This window comes from Podarcis erhardii (assembly GCF_964252035.2).
Source record: "Podarcis erhardii genome assembly, chromosome: 6".
Classification (NCBI taxonomy): domain Eukaryota; kingdom Metazoa; phylum Chordata; class Lepidosauria; order Squamata; family Lacertidae; genus Podarcis; species Podarcis erhardii.
In genome coordinates, this window is record NC_138510.1 from 94875243 (window position 1) to 94898335 (window position 23093).

The window sequence follows — 23093 nt, forward strand, 5'->3', positions numbered from 1 at the left end:
GCTTCGCAAGACAAAACGTCTTGCGAGTTTTTTTCCTTTTTTTCCCTTTTTCTAAGCCGCTAAACCGCTAATAGCCGCTAATAGCGCTAATCTGCTAAACCGCTAATAGCCGTGCTTCGCAAGACAAAAAAACCGCAAGATGAAGAGACTCGCGGAACGAATTAATTTCGTCTTGCGAGCCACCACTGTACTAAGTGATGACTTGTAAGGGGGTCTTGACCACAGCATGGAGGTCATGACCAGAGCATGAGGAATGTCATGTCATCGCTAATGCATAATGGTCAATGTAGAACTCGTTACAGTGGAAATTAATCTGTTCCGTGAGGCTCTTTGTATAGCAGTTTTTTCGTCTTGCGAAGCAAGCCCATTGACAGCTTAGCGGATTAGCGGTTTAGCGGCTTTTAGCGGATCAGCTGATAAGCGGCTTAGCGGCTTAGGAAAAGGGGGGGGGGAGGGGAAAAAACCCACAGGAACTCGCAAGACATTTCGTCTTGCGAAGCAAGCCCATAGGGAAATTCGTTTTGCGAAGCGCCTCCAAAACGGAAAACCCTTTTGTCTAGCGGGGCACCACTGTATATATTTAGCATGATGTAAACTGTATGTGAAAGAATATAAAAGTGTATTGAAACCTGTGATCAGTACAGTACCCGCCATTTTAGGGGCCTGTCCTTGACTGCAGTAAAGTTAATAAAAGGGTACTGTCTTGCTGGAATCCTTGGTTGAATTTCTTGTTGAATGCCCTACCTGGGACGAAGCTGGGGAGTGATTTTGGCCCCTCCCTTGACAATGACCATGTAAATAACTGATTACTCTCCCATTAGGAACCATTGTCTGTTTTTGACTGGCATCTAAAACAGACAATGATGGAGCCAGGCACTCTTCCCTGGGGACCGCATTCTCCAAGCAGTGAGCCACCACTAAAAGAGTCCGTTTCCATGTTCCACCCTCCACTCCTCCCTAAGATATTTATGCAGTGACCAGGCTGGTTCAGCAGCAGAGAGGAAGCCCTTCTGGTGTTGGGGTCCTGAGCCGCATGAGGATTTATAGGTCAAAACCAGCACTTTGAACTGAGTCCAGAAACTATCAACTGCTTGCATCCCCAGCACAAGACTAAAAAGCAGAGTTGGATGAAGCAGGATCGCACCTTCTCCAGTCTACCAGGACTGATGTTACTAAGGAACATACTGCAAAAGCTGTTCAGAGAGAAGAGCAGTAGCTCAGTGGTAGTGAGCGTATTGAAAAGGTCAATCTGCAGCCTCTCCAGGTAGAGCCAGGAAAAGTTCCCTGTCTGGAAACCCTGGAGATCCACTCCTGGTCAGTGTGGACGACCCTGAGCTAGATGGGCCAGTGGTCTGATCGGTGTAAGGCAACTTCCCATGTTCTCTCTCAGAACAGTGAGATTGACGCTCAGCTTCAGCTGTTGCCCCAGTAACAGGTTTTCAGGAATCCAACAAGTCAGGGAACCACAAAGCTAAGATCATATGTCCAACAGGCCATACACTGCCAGTTGTTGCCAATATCACCACTGTATCTGGTTATTTATTTGTTGCTTAGGAAATTCCAGAATTAAAAGGGGCCAGGGTGATACGCAAAAGCACTCACTTGGAAGCATGGTGTGCAAGATGCAAAGGACCAGCCCTCGTACAGTAAAGGGCTCTCGGCCATATTTCCGAAATGCAGGAAGGATGTATAGTTCACTTATATAGTGCAAATAGAAGAGTGACGCAAGGACCTAGACAGGAGTAAAAACAAAAGCCCCTGATTATAAAAGTAGCACAGGAGGAATCTGTAAGAGAGAAAGCTGATCCCAGTTACCAATATGCACAGATCTAAGCTGAGTAAAGATCATACATTTAACGCACATGACATTCCCCAAAGAATCCTTAGACATGCACTTTAAACCCCCCCCCAGCTCTAATTCCCAGCACCCTTAATAAACTGCAGTTCCCAAGATTCTTTGTGGGGGGAGCCAGGTGCTTTGAATGTCCGGTGTGTATGCAGCCGTAGGCAACAGCTGACCAAAGGTTTCAGTGCCACTACGATAGTCCGTGCTTCTTTCAGATAAATGGCATTCCACGTGGGCTCCACCATGTGCAGAGTTACTATGCCAGCAGTTGGGAGGCCTGGGTAGGTGCGCTGCTGGCATGTGTATATGTGGAGGGGCCCAGGTGGAACACCTGCTTTACCGACAGCAGCTGCCGTGGGAGCGGTTTCATTGTCCTGCAAGGAGCAGGTCCCACGAGCAGAGACTGATTAACAGACTATATTTTTATCCAAGACTGTCCTTTGAACGTTTAGGATCTGTGACACTGCACGGCTAGCCCAGCCCAGGGAAGGACTACGTCTCCATTTGAGAAATACGACCGTGCTTGAAATTAGCTGATCTGCTCCACTCCGCAAAATAAAAAATACACTATACAGATTGCTGCACTGTTCATAATTTCCTAAACTCTGGAAAATGTTTACAGATGATAAGAGGACTAGCACATAGGCATCGGTTAAAAGTCGTTTTAGGAAGGCTTGTCATATAGTACTAATTTATCCTGTCTTCAGAGAAGTGAAACTGTTTAATTTATCTTACAATGGGAAGGTGTGTTTGTCATTAGTTTAGGGGTAATTATTCATTCAGTGATCCAAATCTAAGGGAATAGGATGCAATTCCAGGTGAACAGGCATGGAAGCTTCAGAAAGCATTGTGTCTATTTTTTAAATGCCAAAATAAAAATAAGTAATACAGGCTTGTGCACTCCGGTAGGCTTGTACATATTTTTATGAACCAGTAACTCTTATCAGCTTTCAAGGCTGTATAATTATCTCCAGAAACACAGAAATCCCCAAAGGAACAGAAATATCTAACCTCTGCAAACATGGTAGCTACATAGCTCCATCTTATTGTAGGATTTCTGAAAAGAAAAGGAAATCACAGTCATTACACCTAAATCAAGATAAGAACTTGCTTGGCATCAACTGAAACCCAATTTGCGAGAATTTTACAAACAACTGCTAGACAGCAAATCACTTTGAGTTACTTTCCATAATAAAAGCAACTAATAAGTGCAAAAGAAATAATAATAGCAGAGCTGATGCAGTCTGCAGTAAACACAATCCAATTTCTATTCCAGAACAGCAAATATTTAAAGTAAGAAAGTCTGTTTGCTAGTTATGATTTTGCTCAAATGGCATGTTTTACTAAATGTGCAGTTGCACTACTATTTTTTAAATCAGTTCGTTATTTTGCATAAAGAAGGAAAGGAGTAGTTGAGGGCAGTAGGATATACAGATTGGAGAATGTGGAATACCATGGAAAAGAGAAAGACAACCCTGTATAATACAGCAACTTCTACAAAGGAACTCTAGAACCTTATATCTAAAAAACCCATCAAAACCCATGACGTGTAGAATATCTTAAAGCCAAAATGGTCAGACTCAGCACCTGTTATTGGAACCAGAAGCAAAAAGTACTAGTGTGCTCAAAAGAGATATGCATTGAACCAATGCATTTTGGATCCTACTAGGCCTGCTCTGGGAAAATTCAGAGAAACAAATGATTGTCTTCAACTAACCTTTACTTAGAGAAGACCCACTGAAATTCAGGACCATGAGTTAAGTTAGAGACCCAGCAGTGGGTAGGGTCAGAGGCAAAAGTGGATAGTGCAATAGATAGAGAGGCTCAGAGGCCAGTGGTGTAGCGTGGGTTGCCTGGGGCCATGAGGAGGGGTTGGGTGGGAGGGAGGGAAACACATTCAACTGCCTAATACTATCCACATCGCCCAGGAGACATAAGAAGAGTCGTTCTATGGTCTGGAGAGGTCTCTCCTGGTTCGCATGGAGAAGCTGTTTTCAATGGATCCCAGCGACAGAATGTGCAGTTATAATGAGGCTGCCCCAAGTGTTAAACTTTTGCATCCATAACAATTTTGCGCCCAGGGCAACTGTGCCTGTGACCCCACCATGCTAGGCCACTGCAGAGGACTGCCCCTGCCCCCTGGGCCTGAGGTCCCCAACCCGTATGTTATGCCCTCAGTTATGAAGCATGCATCCAGTCCAACCTCGCAATCACAATGGCTATAAGAATTGCCAAGTCACAATGGAGCAACTACATAGACATTACCGGAGATAGGCATCTCTGTAAATAAGGGTGGGAGCAAAGAGGAAATACAGGTACTGGGAAACTTTAGGAACTTGGACGGTGTCTGAAAAAGCAGAATGGAGAGTGTCGTTTAGTACCAGATAATGCCACACAGTAAAAAATAAACCCACAGGGTTCCATCCTATTTTCTATGGGTCTCAAACTGTTCATTAATGCTTGAGTTTAGCAGTAATAAATTTATACAATTTCTCAGTCCAAGGAGATGGTTTGTATGCCATTATTATTCTTTTTTTTTTTTTACAATGAGTAAGGCAAGTCTGTGACAAGCCCCTCATATCTAGTCCACCCCAGATTTAACGCCCTACCACTCCAAATAAGCCCCCCATTGTCAGAGCACTTTCCCCTGTTCCACTAAACCCAGGATTCTCTTATTTCCTTTGCAAGATGTGTACTCCTATTCCAATAAGCATTAGAAGACTGACAAGTTGCATGGTATTGGTAATCTTGCAAAACATGGGGAGGCCCATACACACATTCTTCTGAACTAGAACAGGTCTTTGAATTGTCTCCATGTCACAGAACCCAACTCTCAGAACAGGAAGAAGGGAGGGTGCCTTCATCACCACACCTGTACAATTATTGTAGGAAACAGTCACTCACTTGTCTTCTGTGGCGTAAAGGAAAGTATTCGAGGAGCATTCTCCCTAATGAAAGAGTAGCCTTTCATCAGCAGGCGCACCTAAAGGAGTGGAGTAACAGATAAAATGTACTTGACATCTTGCAATTAAGTGAGAGATGGTCCAGAAGGATACCATGGTCAATAGCATCAAAAGCTCCTCTGCCCCTCTTTTGATGAAGGTGAGACCAAAGCAGATTCAGTCTCAAGCCAGGTCTGCACCCAGAATGCAAGAGGTTGAGAGAATCAGTATCCTCCAAGAATGCTTCCATTCTCTCTCCTTCATCGTGCTCAAAAAGAGGGTGTTTGCAGCAAGGTATTAGTGGTTTAAACCATCAGCGTATCCGAAAACAGAAGTACCTACTAGACCTTAAGAATTACGGTGAGTTTCTTTTTGCATCTGACCATTTCTAACACCCTCAGGCTCAATCTCTTGGAAAAAATGAAAACTTGTCACCGTTAATATTACCCCAAGTCAGGCAGAAGCAAAAGTAGAATGTGTACACAAAATTACAGGTTAGCTAAGGACTCCTATCCTGGAATAAAGCAGCATTTTGCTAATTCAAGCTGTGTGAAATGACCTTTAGCTACATCCAGAAGAAACTAGCTCTCCACATGAAACTCACCTGCTCAAAGCTCACTATGGCAGCAGAGGCTGGTGGTAAATTGTAGGCAATGACAATGTAAGCTGGAACCACTCCAAGCGCAAATATTTGGAAGATCATGAGGAGACCCCCAAAGAAAGCGGAGCGGATTGTCTTGTGGGAGGAACCATGGTAGCCCTGGGCCCACAGCAGGAAGAGCCCATAGGGCACAGTCAGGGTGGACAGGAACATGTAAAGCCAAGTGGAAAAAACGACAGAAGATTTGCCAAAAACGAAGACCAGGAGATCAAACTTCACCACCAACCTTCAAAAGAGATTCAAACAACACAGCAAGTTAAAATCATATACCTGGGTTAAAATATATATTCCATCAGATTAAATCAGTAACAGCTAAGGAATTCTATAATGAAAGTTGAGGTACTTTTAATCTTTTTTAGTATTCTAAGTTTTGTATGCTTTAGAGAATGGTTGTGATTTTTTTTTTTAATGCTTTTCTTGTTTTATCAGTTGGTAAACCGCTTTGAGGTTCCTTTTAGAACCAGGCAGTGTATAAATCTTATGAAACGAATACTGAACTTAGGTATACAGCCTTAAGGTTTTATACTGCACAGAACAGGGTAAAGCAAGAAAGCAAACACAGAGATACAGACAGATACAACCCCTACAGAGATCCAGGGCCCCTTGGATAAGCACACGCATGTGGGAACACTTGTAGTTATTGTGGCATAGCCAGCAGCCCTTCAAGTTAGTACTGGGAGGGCTCCACATCTTCCAAGACTTTGCATGCAGATACATTTCCATTGGTTCAGGTATGAAATGCCTCAAGTCCAACACTAAAACAAAACAAAAAGAAACAAACCTCCAGCTGATCCCTTCAATATTTTCCTACCTTCCTTCATCAATGGAGTCTACTATGAGGGTGCTGAGAATGATCATGATGAAGAAAGCAATGAACACATGATGTACGGTCCGGATGTCTTTCACTTCAAATAGCTCACTGAGGAAAATAATTATAAGAAGTACGTTAGAACATTTCGGGGGGTGGGGACAAACTCCAGGACTTCCAGTGGTTAAACTTAAGAGCTGAAAGCAACAGGAATATGGTCAGAAGATTTGGAGGATATGGCCATGGCTTCCCTGGGCCATTTGCTTTTTCCCCTTCAAATGTAACATGCGATCACTCTTTTTCAGTGCCATTTCTCTGCATATGTTCTGCAAAATTCATCTGTCAATATAAGACCTTCACCACTTTTTAGAGGGGTTAGTATGGAAAGAAGTGCTGCTGTACAAGAGAAAGAGATTCCCGAACCAGCAGGCAGTGGTGGTGTCCTGGCGGGGGTGTGTGTGTGTGTGGCACGCATCCCAGGGACGTGACGCGCTGCCCGCAGGGGCGTGGTGCATGTCCTGGGGGCATGGTACACCGTTTGTGGGGGCGCAGCAGCGATGGCACCCCACCGGGATCGCTCTGCCTTTTAGTCAAATTACCCGTATATGGTTTACATCTTTGACTTCCAAAAGCCCCAATCGCTGGTTCAATAGTATTAGCCGCAATTTTATTAAAATTAGGAGAATACAGCCTGATTCGTATTTCATCCATATTAAACCCCTACCCACCTACCCTCATATTCCCTGTTAAGTTGTGGGTTGACATAGCAGACGACACAGCGATTTCTCCAAGTAGCTCTTTATTTTGTAAGCTGGAATAGAACTGACTGCAAACAGCTCAGCCGGCCTGCTTTTATAGGCAGCCGGCTGTCAACATTGTAACAACAACAGCCCAGAGTTCCTGCCTAAAATAACTGACGTGGACCTGAGGGAAAACTATCTACAGACCTGAGTGAAAACTATATACAGTATCCCCCTGCTGGCCCAGGGTGAAACTTCACTACATAACATTCCCGATCATAATTTTAGCCCTATGAGGTGTTGTAATAACTAGCTCAATTTGCCTACGACAAGCAGACCTGAAGGCTCTCATCGCCTACTCATCCCTAAGTCATATGGGCCTAGTAACCTCTGCTATTATTATACAAACACCATGAGGCTTGACCGGAGCCATAACCCTAATAATTGCACATGGCCTAACTTCCTCAGCCCTCTTTGCTCTAGCAAACACTAATTATGAGCGCCCGCACACCCAAACGTTACTTCTTGTACGAGGCCTACAACTTGCCTTCCCATTAATATCAACTTGATGATTATTCATTAACTTAACCAATACAGCCATGCCCCCTAAACCAACCTACTTGGTGAGTTATGAATTATTACTGCCCTATTTAACTGATCATCCCCCACCATCATCATCACCGGGGTTGAAACCGTCATTACTGCCACTTATTCCTGATACATATTCTTAATAACCCAACGAGGAGCCATTTCAAATCAATTTCGCCTTTTCCCTCCCACCCATGCTCAAGAACATCTTATCCTTATCCTACATTTGCTACCCCTAGGACTTCTAATTCTAAAACCCACCCTAATTTCGGGATTATTCACTTGTAAATATAGCTTACCAAAAACACTAGACTGTGACTGAGATAGAAGGTTCTACCTTCTTGTTTACCAAGAGCTGTATAAACAATTAGAACTGCTAACTCACATAACTAAGGATGAAATCCTTAGACCTCTTACTTCTCTAGGAAAGTAGTAATCCATTGGTTTTAGGTACCAAAAATCTTGGTGCAACTCCAAGTAAAAATGCACGACCTCCTCCTACACTCAACCATGCTAACAGTCCTATTTATCCTAACACGCCCTGTTCTCACAAATATAAACCCAGTTCCTTTCATAATAGGATGAGGCATGCTTTACGCAATTGGCATTCAAAGTCAGCCTAATCCCCCTAGCTATTTTCATAAACTATGGCACAGAAGCCTCAATGACCAATTTTACATGAACTAACATTGCCGATAGAGATATTAATATTAACCTTGTCTTAGACATGTACTCCCTCACATTTATCCCAATTAGTTTATTCGTTACATGATCTATCCTTGAATTCGCTGATATATATCACCAGACTCCCACATATCCCGATTCTTCAAATACCTCTTAGTATTTTTACTAGCCATATCAATGCTTGTCACAGCCAATAATATATTTTAACTATTCGTTGGTTGAGAAAGTGTGGGAATTATGATTTGCCTGCCCTGATGCTAATACAGCAGCTCTTTAGGCTATTATCTTCAACCACGTAGGAGATATTGGACTTATATTAGCCCTTGCCTGACTTGCAACACACCTAGCAACTTGAAATATGCAAGAAATAACCATTCAAACAAAAAACCCGCCTTTCCCACCCCTCTATGGCCTAATTCTCGCCTCCGCTGGCAAATCTGCCCAATTCGGACTACACCCATGACTCCCAGCAGCAATGGAAGGCCCAACACCCCTTTCGGCTCTATTGCACTCCAGCACTATGGTTGTTCCCGCCAGCCTAGCAGGTTGAAAGCACATCAAAGTACAAGTAGATAAATAGGTACCGCTCCGGTGGGAAGGTAAATGGCGTTTCCGTGCGCTGCTCTGGTTCGCCAGAAGCGGCTTAGTCATGCTGGCCACATGACCCAGAAGCTGTACCCCAGCTCCCTCGGCCAATAAAGCGAGATGAGCCCTGCAACTCCAGAGTCGGTCACGACTGGAGCTAATGGTCAGGGGTCCTTTACTATGGTTGTAGCTGGCGTGTTCCTTTTAATCCGACTTCACCCAATCTTACAAAACAACAAGACAGCCTTAACTATTTGCCTCTGCCTAGGAGCACTCACCATACTATTCACAGCCCTATGTGCTCTAACACAAAACAACAACAACAAAATATTGTTTTTTCAACCTCTAGCCAACTAGGCCTGATAATAGTAACTATTGGCCTAAACCAACCTCAACTCACCTTTCTTCACATCTCAACCCATGCCTTCTTCAAGGCTGTACTATTCTTATGCTCCAGCACAATTATTCACAACTTAAAGACATCTGAAAAATAGGGGGGCGTACAAAAAATATTACCAACAACAGCTACCTGTTTAACCATCAGAAATCTTGCCCTTACAGGAACTCCCTTTTTATCGGGCTTCTATTCAAAAGATACGATTATTGAAACCATAAATAACTCCCACCTAAACGCCTGAGCCCTTATACTTTCACTTTTTGCAACAATACTAACCGCAACCTACACCTTACGAATAACTTTTTACATCCAATTAAATACACCACGAACAACAACATCCATTATAAATGAAATACCCCCGACCCTTACTAACCCCCTTATTCGTCTTGCCATTGGAAGCCTTCTAACAGGCCTAATCCTCATAGCCACTATTTTACCAACAAAACCAACTCCAACTACTATGCTAACCTCTATAAAATTATCCGCCATCATGCTGCTTTATGCAGCCTTTTTGCCTCCTTCTACACCTGCCGCTTTACTTGTACTTACTACATGTGATTATCTATTTACTATTATGTATATAGTGCATTAACTGATTTACCCCATGAAAAATTAAATATACATTATCCTATATGGCCATTCATTCCAGTCCCGCCTGCCCAGTGACTCTTTAAACGGCCAAGGTATCCGAACCATGCAAAGGTAGCATAATCACTTGTCCCTTAAAATGGACTGGAATGAATGGCTAAATGAAGACTAATCAGTCTCTTACAGACTAGCCAATGAAACTGATCCTCCAATACAAAAGCTGGAATAAACCCATAAGAGGAGAAGACCCTGTGGAGCTTCAAAACCAAGACCATTAAATCATGCTTCCTTAGGTTTTTAGTTGGAGCGACTTCGGAGCATTAAAAAACCTCCAAAATATGAAACCCATTTCATCAAGATTAACACACCAAAAATAACCATAAGATCCAGCAATAACCCGCCTATTGTCTGATCAATGAACCAAGTTACCCCAGGGATAACAGCGCCATCCCCTTCTAGAGTCCATATCGACAAGGGGGTTTACGACCTCGATGTTGGATCAGGACACCCCAATAGTGCAGCCGCCATAAAAGGTTTGTTTGTTCAACGATTAAAGTCATACATGATCTGAGTTCAGACTGGAGAAATCGGTTTCTGTCTATGCGGCACTGTCCTCAGTACAAAAGGACCGAGATAGTAGGACCTATACCAAAAGGACGTCCCAATTAAAACTACTGACCACCGCTTAAGTAATATACATGCCACCACTGCACCCCAAAATTAGGGTTTATTAAGGTGGCAGAGGCAAGTAATGCAAAAGATCTAAAATCTTTCTACAGGGAAACAAATTCCCTTCTTAATAATGCATAAATTTATATCCTATATTATTAATCCTGTTACATGCATCATTCCCATTCTCATTGCCGTAGCATTTCTAATGCTAAAGGTAAAGGTAAAGGGACCCCTGACCATTAGGTCCAGTCATGGCCGACTCTGGGGTTGTGGCGCTCATCTCGCTTTATTGGCCGAGGGAGCCAGCGTACAGCTTCCGGGTCATGTGGCCAGCATGACTAAGCCGCTTCTAGCAAACCAGAGCAGCGCATGGAAACGCCGTTTACCTTCCCGCCAGAGCGGTACCTATTTATCTACTTGCACTTTGATGTGCTTTCGAACTGCTAGGTTGGCAGGAGCAGGGACCGAGCAACGGGAGCTCACCCCGCCGCGGGGATTTGAACCGCCGACCTGATTGGCAAGTCCTAGGCTCTGTGGTTTAACCCACAGCGCCACCCGCGTCCCTATTTCTAATGCTACTTGAACGCAAAATTTTAGGCTATATACAACTCTGAAAAGGTCCAAACATAGTAGGCCTTTCACATTTTACAACCAATTGCTGATGGAGTAAAACTATTTCTTAAACAGCCCATTCACCCAACATACACATCCTCTGTATTATTTATCCTGGCACCAACTTTAGCCCTTTTACTAGCCCTCATAATATGAACTCCAATACCAATACCACACCCCCTAGCAGACATAAACTTAGGCCTTCTATTTCCTCTTGCCCTCTTAAGCATAATAGTCTACACAATCTTATGGTCCAGATGAGCATCTAACTCAAAATACGCCCCAATAGGGGCCCAACGAGCCATTGCACAAACTATCTCATATGAAGTTACCCTGGGCATTATTCCACTTTCAATTATTAGACTGACTGGCACCTTCACACTACACACCCTTATCATTACACAAGAACACATTTGACTAATCCTACCCACATGACCCCTCACAATAATATGATTCGTATCAACCCTAGCAGAAACAAATCGTGCACCATTTGATTTAACTGAGGTGGAATCTGAACTTGTCTCAGAGTTTAATGTCAAATATGCAGCAGGACCGTTTGCACTGTTCATCCTAGCCGAATACATAAACATTTCGATGATAAACACACTCTCATGTATTTTATTCTTTAGCCCTACCATAACCACAGGGACTCGGGTGACGCTGTGGGTTAAACCACAGAGCCTAGGACTTGCTGATCAGAAGGTCAGCGGTTCGAATCCCCACAACGGGGTGAGCTCCCGTTGCTCGGTCCCTGCTCCTGCCAACCTAGCAGTTCGAAAGCACATCAAAGTGCAAGTAGATAAATAGGTACTGCTCTGGCGGGAAGGTAAACAGCGTTTCTGTGTGCTGCTCTGGTTTGCCAGAAGCGGCTTAGTCATGCTGGCCACAGGGCCTATTTTATGGCCAATGTTCAGAAATTTGCAGATCAAACCACAGCTTTCTACCTATTGTAGTAGAATCAACACCCCTCAAATACTTCGAAGCATGATCTAAAATAACAATCTCCTCATCACTAAGAAGCTAACTTACAGCACTAGCCTTTTAAGCTAGAGAGGGAAATCTGCTTCCCTTACTGACGTGCCTCAACTTAACCCAGACCCCTGATTCCTAATTTTCATGCTAGCCTGAGCAACCCTTATTGCTATAATAATGACATCAGGGCAAGTCCTTTGCCCATGCAGTTTGAAATCAAAACTGGAACAAGACTTTGCAGGCACCAATGATCAACTGTGCCAGCAAACCCAGTTTCCTGTGCCTGCGTGGTTTGAAATCAAACCATGTAAGCAAAGGCACAGGACTTCGTTGGCACTGCCAATCAGCTGATTGGTGGTGTCAGCAAACCTGCTTTCAGTAGGTAACTGCATCTTTACCTGTCCCACAGGTGTACCCAGTTTGAGGAAGGTGGCCTTGCGGGTCAAATTAGGATGCCGGAACAGGCCAGAAACTCCACAGAGCTGCCTTAGACCACATTTCACTTGGACACTCTCCCATTTTGCACCAACTGAAGCCTTTTGTAATCCCCACTCCATGCTATGTAAATATTTGGGTCTCACAGGCTTAGAGTGCTTATTATTCATTTATTATTAAATTGATAATCCCACCTGGCCTCCAAAGGAGCCCTGGAGAACACAGGACTGTTTTTTTGGGACTACAATTCCCATCATCCCTGACCACTGCTCCTGTTAGCTAGGGATGATGGGAGTTGTAGTCCCCAAACAGTTGGAGAGCCGAGATTGGGGATGCCTATTCTATTCTGTAGACCAGTTTCTACAGAACAGAACAGCCTCTGTGAATCCAGAATCCAGCCACATCCAAGTTAGAATTTGGGATGTGCAATAGCCAATTGGCTAGAACACTTATAAAGGTTAGGAATACCTACTTTCAGTCTACACAGTATAAAAATGAATGGGATCTACTGGGAGGGAGAAGCGAGATGTGCAGATAAGCCACCCACCGGATCAAGGCAACTTTAACTTTAGCAAGGGCTCTAGTAAAATATAAAATCTAATTAATATACTCACTCAAAGACAGACTTTCTAGCAACAAAAACTTTTCCATGTTCTTGAGGTGTTCTTAATTCCCTGTGAAAAGAACAAATATTCAGCAACAAATCAACATATCAACTCTGCTTCAGGCTCAGCCAAGAACCAACATACTTGCTTTTGAAGCCACCGTCTTTCTCTGAGCACACGGCTGAGAAGGCAGGGGGCGAAGTCTCAAGCTGCACAGACTTTGCAATCAAGCCATTTACGAATTCTGTAAAGTGGCTGTCGATCCGCTGCCCCTGACTTAAAGAATGGCGGCTTGGAGTTTTACGGAAATATTGGTGGTGAGGGAAATAAAATTTAAATACATTCTGGATTAACATGGCAAAATCTGGTTTTGTAGCAAGAATTTGTTTGTGTTTTCCACATTTTATTAACAAGATCTAAATAAAAATACACTAAAAAGAGAAAGAAAGAAAGAAAGAAAGAAAGAAAGAAAGAAAGAAAGAAAGAGGCCCAAATGAACGGCCGGCAGAAACAACAGTTTTAAATCAGGAAAGCCCAAACAATTGCCAGTACAGTCATACCTTGATTCTCGAACAGAATGCGTTCTGGGAGTTTGTTCGACTCCAGGAACCAGTTGAAAACCAAGGCACAGGTTCTGATTGACTGCAGGAGCGTCCTGCACCCAATCGGAAGCCGTGCCAGACGTTCAGCTCCCAAAAAAGTCTGAAAACCGGAATAGTCACTTCCGGGTTTCGATTGTTTGGGAGCCAATTTGTTTGGGAGCCAAGGCATTTGAGACGTATCCAACGTACGACTGTATTGGATATTTTGTGCCCAAATCAACAAAATATCTTGGTAGGCATCTTCTGGAACAAAACAACAACCTGACAGGACCTTCAACTGAGCCAAGTAAAACAACCAATAAGGTTCTTATCTACCAGAGTTGGAACAAGGCACATCTTATTGCTCATCTAGACCTTGAGCATTTGTGCTGCAGGACTGTGTCCCTGAAATGTGATGGATTTCAAGAATGGAGGGGGAACTGGCATTCTGCTCCCAAGGAAAACAGACAAAACTGAAGTGCTTTTCAGCAACAATTCTAGCAGACTGCTTTGCTTAGAGCTGGAGTTCCAAGTATGGATAGTTCTAACTAGTATCTGCTCTTCCTCCCAGACTCCTCAAGCAGTAGTACCAAAGTTTAATGTTACATATTTGCATTTGCATATAAAGCTCTTGCTACACCTTGGAAGAGGAACTCAGGGACAGATGGCCTCCAGAAGGTCCTGGGTCCAGCCTTCAGCTTAAAAGGATCAGGTAAATTGCCGTGGGAAAGGCCAGTGTAATAAGCATTGGAAAGCGACTGCCAGTCAGAGTAGATAATTATGGGCTAGATGGACAGACCAGCCTGGTTCTATTAGGACACCTGTTTGCTCATTGTGAAGCCCTTACTACTAGATAGGCACAAACTTTACTGGAGAACCAGACCACCCATGAGGAGGCTGGATTGCTTAGCAATAGACACTTCTGGTCTGTAGATCAGTTTCTACAGAACAGAACAGCCATATCCATGTGAGAATCTGGGATGTGCAATAGCCAATTGACTGGAGCACTTACAAAGATTAGGAATACCTGCTATCAGTCTACACAGTGTAAAAATGAATGGGATCCCCTGGGAGGAAGAAGCAAGATATGGAGACAAGCCACCCACTGGATGAAGGGAATTTTAACTTTAGCAAGGGTACTAGTGAAATTTACAATCTCATTAACATATTCACTCCAAGACAGACTTTCTAACAACAAAAACTTTTCCATGTTCTGGAGGTGCTCTTGATCCTCTGTGAAAAGAACAAAAATTCAGCAGAATAGTTGTAGTTTTTTTAAAAAAAGAAAGAGAAATCAACAAATTGACTCTGCTTCAGGTTCAGCCAAGAACCAACATACTTGCTTTTGAAGCCACCGTCTTTCTCTGAGCACACGGCTGGGAAGGCAGAGGGCGAAGACTCAAGCTGCACGGACTTTGCAATCAAGCCATTCACGAATTCTGTAAAGTGGCTGTCGATCCGCTGCATGAAAGCTGGCTTCATTTGCTGATAAAATTTGGAGGAAGGAAGGAATAGAAAAGAGAACACCTTAAGTATACAGTGGTACCTTGGGTTACATACGCTTCAGGTTACACACTCCGCTAACCCAGAAATAGTGCTTCAGGTTAAGAACTTTGCTTCAGGATAAGAACAGAAATCGGGCTCTGGCACGCGGCAGCAGCAGGAGGCCCCATTAGCTAAAGTGGTGCTCCAGGTTAAGAACAGTTTCAGGTTAAGAACAGACCTCCAGAACGAATTAAGTACTTAACCTGAGGTACCACTGTAATTGTTAAGTATTGCCTGGAATTTGCCTGCCAAAATGGCATGTTACTCTTTACCCTCAAATGCAAGGCTGACTTCCTAACACCATGCTAACAACAAATCATGAACATGTCTCATTTCCTGACAACTGATGATGTATTCTTGGACCCCAGTAAAAGTCACAGCCAGTGGGGACAATGGTCAGCGCTGATAGGACTTCCCAGTCCAGCAACATCTGGTTCCCCATTCCTGGTTTAAGCCACCTATCAGCAGCTCCCCATGAATGAGGAAGTAAAGTAGCCAACTGCAGGGCCTTTCTAAGAAAATCATAGTTAGCCCAGCTGCCTCCCATCTGACTTACACTCAACATATCTGACAGAAATCTGACCAGAAAACTGACTTGTTCTGCAGGAGCTTTTTGTTTTGTTTTTGTTATACTAGTCAAATAGCAACCGTATGCAAAACATACTCTTTTAGTCTCCAGTTTATAAGAGCTCACAGGAAAGTGAGCATTGTTTATAATTTTTGCATTTGAGGAAATCTTTCAGCAGCCCCAGTTTCAGTGACTCACAATTTACAAGATTTAGGATTTCTAACAGGCCCATTCTATGCATAGATCTGTTACAAATGGGAGGTTTCTTTTGCTGTCTAGGGATTCCTCCTTGTCAACTCATATTAACTACAATTCAGATAAGTTTACCTCAGCCTCCACCAAAAGCTGCATCTTTCGAGTGACCGAATGGTCAACATGACCTAAGAGAAAAAAAACAAATCATTGCTGTATTTTCAATGATAAATACAATAAATAAATAAATAAATAAATATAAGTTGTCCGCAAGTATGAAAGGCAAAACAGGAAAAGCATGCAAACTGGAAATTTAAAGTATTTTAATTTCAGTGCTGCAAATAAGTCCACAAAAGTTACTAGCCCTCAAAACTTTCACTTATTCCCCTGCCCAGATGTACCTGTATTAGTTGTCTGCTACTGACCAAAAGGAAAAACAACCTATTCCAATATCCAAGGCTTCGCTTCCTAGAGTGCATTAAAACCATAGTTAATCGGGGCAGATCATTTAAACTTATCTACCCAAATCCTTCCTGCCAACCTAGCAGTTCGAAAGCAGTCAAAGTGCAAGTAGATAAATAGGTACCGCTCCGGTGCGAAGGTACACGCCGTTTCTGTGCACTGCTGTGGTTCACCAGAAGTGGCTTAGTCATGCTGGCCACATGACCTGGAAGCTGCACGCCGGCTCACTCGGCCAATAAAGCGAGATGAGCGCCGCAACCCCAGAGTCGGCCACGATTGGACCTAATGGGCAGGGGTCCCTTTACCCAAATACTAAAAAAGGGAGGTGCTAGGGAGAAGGATTCTAGCCTGGCCATCTGCTGGACATCTGTATGATTCAACCATCCATGCACCGCTTGCCCCCTGCACCCTCAAGTAGTGTGGGACCCCGATCATCAAACAGTAAATATCAAGTAAACAATAAAAATACACTAGATCACTAAACTCTGGCTGGATGTAGACACATCAAAGAAGCGTTTTAGTTTAAAGCATTGTAAATTTAAAACAGGTAGAGAAAAACAGGACTCCACGTCGTCATCTGGTGGCAAAATGTTACATTGCACATACAACACATATAAATTGCTTTTTCTCTATCGGTCTAACTGAGTCCTCTGATAGCATGCCCTTTTGAAAAATCAAAAACACCATCCCTGGAGCATACTGTACTTACCGGTTGTTAAATCCCTGGTTATGGCATCACAAGATTCATTAAATACAGATCGCTTAAGATGAAAAGATGGGCTTGGTTACTGCTCATTACACCTAACGCTCACCACCTGTCATTGAGATCATACCAGGTGATGCTTTGCTTTCAAAAAGTGATTTCATAACCACAAACCACAGTGATGAGCTTTGCAAACCAAAGTTTCATACAGGTTCATACTGGGCTGTTTGAAAACTGTCTCATTTCGTTTGAAAACTTCCAGATTTTGGAGGTTCAAAGGGTAGCACTGAGTTGTTTGAATGCCCTTCCTTTCAGTAAGATTCCAATGCCAACCATCTCCTAAATCAGGAAGGGGTTTGCATTGGAATCCCTTGCTAAAATAAAGCAAGGAGTTTTCATGCAAAGCCCTTCCTGAATCCAGAAATGGCCTTGCAAGCCACATTGGACTCCTAATAGGCAAAGCTTATTCTACAGGCTGAAAAGATAGAGGCGGTTTTGCCCTCCCAGACTTTAAATTATATTATGAAGCTGCATGTTTGGTATGGATTAGGGACTGGATGAAGTTGGAAAAGCAAGAAGCATTAGAACTGGAAGGACATGACAACAGATTTGGTTGGCACGCATATCTATGGCATGGGAAAGGGAATGTACATAAAAGTTTTTATAATCACATAATTAAGAAATCACTAATGAGAGTATGGGAGTGATATAAAGATGTATTAGAACAGAAGACTCCTTGGTGGTTTTCACCACACGAAGCTTTACTGCTCAAACCACTTGGAAAGAAAGGAAAGTGGCTTACGTATGCTGACTTGTTAAAGGGTCAAGAAGGAAAATGGAAATTAAGAGATCATTTTCAGAGTTGGTTACATTATTGGCAACTACACAAGATATACAGAGAAGATAACAAGAAAGGATTCAGTTATACAACATCTAGATTTCAGAAGGAAGTTGTGGAAGGGAAAGTAAAGTTGCTGAAAGGCACATATAGTATTCTGCTAGAATGGGAAACAAGAGATGAGGAGGTGGAATCGGTCATGATTAAATGGGCACAAGATATAGGTCATAACATAATGTTTGAAGATTGGGAAAGATTGTGGAAAATTGATTTAAAATTTACAGACTGTTCTTTACTGAAATAAAGCTACAGTGGTACCTCGGGTTACATACACTTCAGGTTACATACGCTTCAGGTTACAGACTCCGCTAACCCAGAAATAGTACCTCGGGTTAAGAACTTTGCTTCAGGATGAGAACAGAAAGCGTGCTCCGGCGGCGCGGCAGCAGAAGGAGGCCCCATTAGCTAAAGTGGTGCTTCAGGTTAAGAACAGTTTCAAGTTAAGAACGGTCCTCCAGAACGAATTAAGTACTTAACCCGAGATACCACTGTATATGAAAATGATGTATAGATGGTATATAACACCAGTACAGATAGCAAGAATGTACAAAACTGGCCCAAATATATGTTGGAAATGTAAGAAAAAAGAAGGGACTTTTTATCATATGTGGTGGGATTGTAGCGAAATGTAAAAAAATTGGGAAATGATATACAGTGAATTGAAGAAAATGTTCCAATAAACATTTGTAAAAAAGCCTGAAGCATTTTTGTTAGGGACTGTAGGAAAAAACCTGCCAAGGAAATTGAAGAACATATTCATGTATGCGACAATGGCGGCAAGAGTCTTAATAGCACAAGGATGGAAGAATGAAGAAATCCTGACAAAAGAACTGTGGCAAGGGAAATTGATAGACTATGTGGAACTGGCGGAATTGCCGCACAAACTGCATGATAAGGACAACTGTGACTTTAAAGAAGAATGGGAACCTTTTACAAAGTACTTAAAGAAACAACAAAATGAACTGGACTCCTTGGCAGGTTTTGAATAAACATACACAAATTTATTATTGGTAACTTATAGACAGATAAGTTAAGGATCTTTACAATTTTATAATATCCAGAGAATAACATGTGCTGAAAAACCAGAGAGAGGAGCAGAGGGAAGTCCGGGCAGGGGTGGGTGGGAGGGTGGGTTTATCCTGGGGAGGGTGGAGGGGAAATTAGGGGGGAAATTACAGTGGTGCCTCGCAAGACGAAATTAATCCGTTCCGCGAGTCTCTTCGTCTTGCGGTTATTAGCGGCTTAGCGGCTATTAACAGCTTAGCGGCTATTTGTGGCTTAGTGGCTTAGCGGCTATTAGCGGCTTAGCGGCTTTAAGGAAAAGGAAACAAACTCGCAAGAACTCGCAAGACGTTTCGTCTTGTGAAGCAAGCTCATAGGGAAATTCGTCTTGCGGAACGACTCAAAAAACGGAAAACTCTTTCGTCTTGCGCGTTTTTCGTCTTGCGAGGCATTCGTCTTGCGAGGTACCACTGTAGAATGATATGTCTTTGATAAATTGTTATGCTGAAATTCTTAATAAAAATTATTTTTTAAAAAAAGATTATTCCACAGGCTGGAGCTTCCCCACCCCCACATACCCTGTAAGGCAAAAGGTGTTTTTCCCCACCTAAAATTAAAAACTTTAGTTGGTGAAAAGCATTTGAATTATACTTTTCTTTATACAGAGTGATAGGTAAAATAAACTTATCAAGGCAATAAACAACTATTTTACTTTTAAAAGACAACTGAAGGCAGACATTAAAAACTTCCCTAATGTCTGATGCTGTGTTGTTTTTAATATGGGCGGGGTAAAAATATATTATTATTATTATTATTATTATTATTATTATTATTATTATTAAATAGCACCAAGTTTAGCACTTGTTTTTTGTGCAGTTTTATATAAGAGTGTAAATCTCAATTTTAGTTTTCTTTGCTGTACTTTCCTCATCTTCCTCTACCTCTGGGTATTGAAAGTTTTTCTTTCACAACAGTCAGGAATCCAGTGGCCTCAGCAATTAGCACCAAGTCCTCCACAAAATGTACTGTATCATTGGCACTGTGACAAACATCTCTGAACATCATTTATTGCTACATCACATACATTGCCAAAGGTAGGTCTTAATTATTGCAACAATTATTACTGTAATTAATCGTTGCAACAAGCTCTGCAGACATGTGCAAACAGGATGGGTAGCCACTGTTAACACACTTGTAACAGGGAAGACGGGCCAGAAATGTGCGCACATGATGCCTCCCTCTTCAACAGTTTCTGATGGGCATAGTTCCAAGAGGCAGGAGGAAAGAGGCTGCTTATTTATGTTGCACTGTGCATACACACTCCAAGCACCATACGCCTATGAAAGCTCATTTCTACATATCCCTCTTTATCTCCAAGCTCAAGAGGGCTGCATCAGGGACACTCACCTGGAACAATGATGCAAGTGCAATTTCTCCTTGCTGTAGGCATGGAATACAGTGGTACCTAAGGTTACAAACACTTCGGGTTACAGACTCTGCTAACCCGGAAGTAGTACCTCGGGTTAAGAACTTTGCCCCAGGATGAGAACAGAAATCGCACGGCAGCGGTGCAGCAGCAGGAGGCCCCATTAGTAAAAGTGGTACCTCAGGTTAAGAACGGTTTCAAGTTCAGAACGGACCTCCAGAACAAATTAAGTTCGTAACCAGAGGTACCACTGTACCTAGATATCTTTTTGTATCATCACTTACTTTTGAGAGGCGTCTTCCATGAATACGGTCTTAAGTGTTAAAAGTAAGATTCCGTTCTGGTTGCTGTTGCCAATTCCTTCTTTCCCAATATTTCCAGGCCACAGATCAAAATCTCACCCAACTCTTGCATTAAAATCACCCAGGAGGATGATTTTATCTTTCTTAGGCATCTCTGTTAAGATGGTATCCAACTGAGAGTAAAAAAATTCTTTTAATTCTTCATCAGCATCCAGTGTTGGTGGATGAGGGCTTAGAATAGTAGCCAGTTAGTTTTGGGCGAGTTTTATTCGAAGTGTTGAAAGTTGCTCATTAATGCCAGTAGGTACTTCTGACAAAAGCTTCACAAGATCGTTTTTGATAGCAAAGCCTACTCCAGGTATTTGACGTTCTTGTTCAGGTAGACCTTTCCAAAAGAATGTGTAGCCTCCTTTTTCTTCCTTCAGTTGTTCCTCTCCTGCTCTTTGAGTTACTTGAACCCCTACAATTTCAATGCTGAAACGTTGCAACTCTCTTGCAATGATGACAGTTCTGCATTCGGGATGCTCATTATCTGTGTTATCCAACAAAGTCCGTATATTCCATTTTCCAAAGTTCAATTCTATTTTACAGCCACTGGGTGGTGACCCCACTGGGCATGGTAATCCAGGCAGGGAAAAGGGGAGGCAGACTATGTTTAGGGTACCTTTTCTAGCCCCTTCCCCTTTTCAGAGTGAGCAGAGTGGATCCTAAACAGGGCTGCTCACTCATGGATACAGCTGCCGAGCTGCTCAACTGCCTCATTCCTTGAGTCGAAACAAGTGAATCTGTATCCACCATCATGACTAGGGGCTTCCAGATTTCACGGTCCTGCCCCTGTTGCCATTTGCCAATCACTATGGGACTTTTTTGGGTTTGGGATTGGGCTGGGTTTTTGGAAGAGGCCTGTGCTTGAATTTGTTTTATGTGTGTAGACCAGTGCACCCTGACCAATGCACAGACTTCACAGTAAGGCTCTATTCCAATGGCATGAGTATAATGACAACTGCTAGATTCTTTTTGTATAATATTTTTATTAATATTCCGTTTTATAATATTTAAACATATCTTCATTATCCACTTTACCTCTTTTGCTCATATGAGCCTGTCGACTTCCCTCCCTCCCGCCTCATAGTTTTCAAAAATTATTTGTATATCATAGCATTTATACATTTTCCATTTTTCCTTTCACTCATTCAGAATATCACAATTTTTAAATAAATATAAAAGGGCAGTGACAATTAGTGTTACAAGCCTTCTTACAACTCTGCTAGTATTGTTAGTTGTTTACAACGGTCCTTCAAGTATTGTATAAATTTACTCCAGTCTTTTTGGAAAGCTTGATCACGTTGGTTTCGGATTTCTCCGGTCAGCTTCGCCAATTCCGCAAAGTCCATCATCTTCACCTGCCACTCTTCTTTCGTTAGTATTTCTTGTTCTTTCCATTTTGGGGCTAAAAGGATTCTTGCTGCAGTTGTTGCATACATAAACAGTTTTTGATCTCCCTTTGATATCTCTTCACCCACTATACCAACAACCAGTAGATTCTTATCTGCTGCAGCTTTCAACCACCTACACAGCTGTTGTAACATGTCACTTGTTAGCTTCCATCCGCTCTGCCATTGAGGACTTCTTGAATCATTCTTTGTCTAGTTCCTCCCCTTTGATCTTACCACCTGGGGTGACCTCGCTGGGAGTACAACTCCTGACAGCTTCACTCACAAGGTTTCATTGGAACATGCAAGCCCACTCAACACAACAAGGTGATGATCCAGCGAGTGATCCTACCCCTTGTTCTTGTTGTTGTTGTTTAGTCATTTAGTCGTGTCCGACTCTTTATGACCCCATGGACCAGAGCACGCCAGGCACTCCTGTCTTCTACTGCCTCCTGCAGTTTGGTCAAACTCATGCTGGTAGATTCGAGAACACTGTCCAACCATCTCATCCTCTGTCGTCCCCTTCTCCTTGTGCCCTCCATCTTTCCCAACATCAGGGTCTTTTCCAGGGAGTCTTCTCTTCTCATGAGGTGGCCAAAGTCTTGGAGCCTCAGCTTCAGGATGTTGAGTGCTGTGAGGCTAGAAAACAGGAGCAGCTTGAAAACACAATTTGCCAGCTATGCAAATTCATCATAACTCAATTTGTCATTTGAGTTCTAAGCTATGGTTAGAATCCAGTGGTCATCGATATGACAACCCTAAGTGCACGAGTCAGCAGAGGCCATCCCAGGCACCCACAATATTACACACCCACAACCCACACACCGAAACCTGGCTTGAAAGCAG

The 23093-nt window shown here is 42.8% G+C and overlaps 1 protein-coding gene across 2 annotated transcripts in view; it reads right to left on the reverse strand.

Annotated features, from left to right (window-relative positions):
• LOC309343532 (sterol O-acyltransferase 1-like) overlaps positions 1-23093 on the reverse strand; it is a 37937-nt gene that overhangs the window by 4785 nt on the left and 10059 nt on the right. Inside the window, exons 3-11 of one of the 2 annotated variants that reach the window (XM_081865172.1) lie at positions 16157-16209; positions 15056-15201; positions 14890-14949; positions 6261-6368; positions 5393-5675; positions 4751-4829; positions 4112-4193; positions 2858-2903; positions 1603-1732 (exon numbers count right to left, since the gene is read on the reverse strand). In XM_081865172.1, coding sequence (XP_081721298.1) covers positions 1603-1732; positions 2858-2903; positions 4112-4193; positions 4751-4829; positions 5393-5675; positions 6261-6368; positions 14890-14949; positions 15056-15201; positions 16157-16209 — 987 coding nt within the window. Of the gene's footprint in view, positions 1-1602; positions 1733-2857; positions 2904-4111; positions 4194-4750; positions 4830-5392; positions 5676-6260; positions 6369-13144; positions 13205-13279; positions 13606-14889; positions 14950-15055; positions 15202-16156; positions 16210-23093 lie in introns of those variants that run through there. The other variant, XM_081865173.1, reaches the window with a different exon arrangement.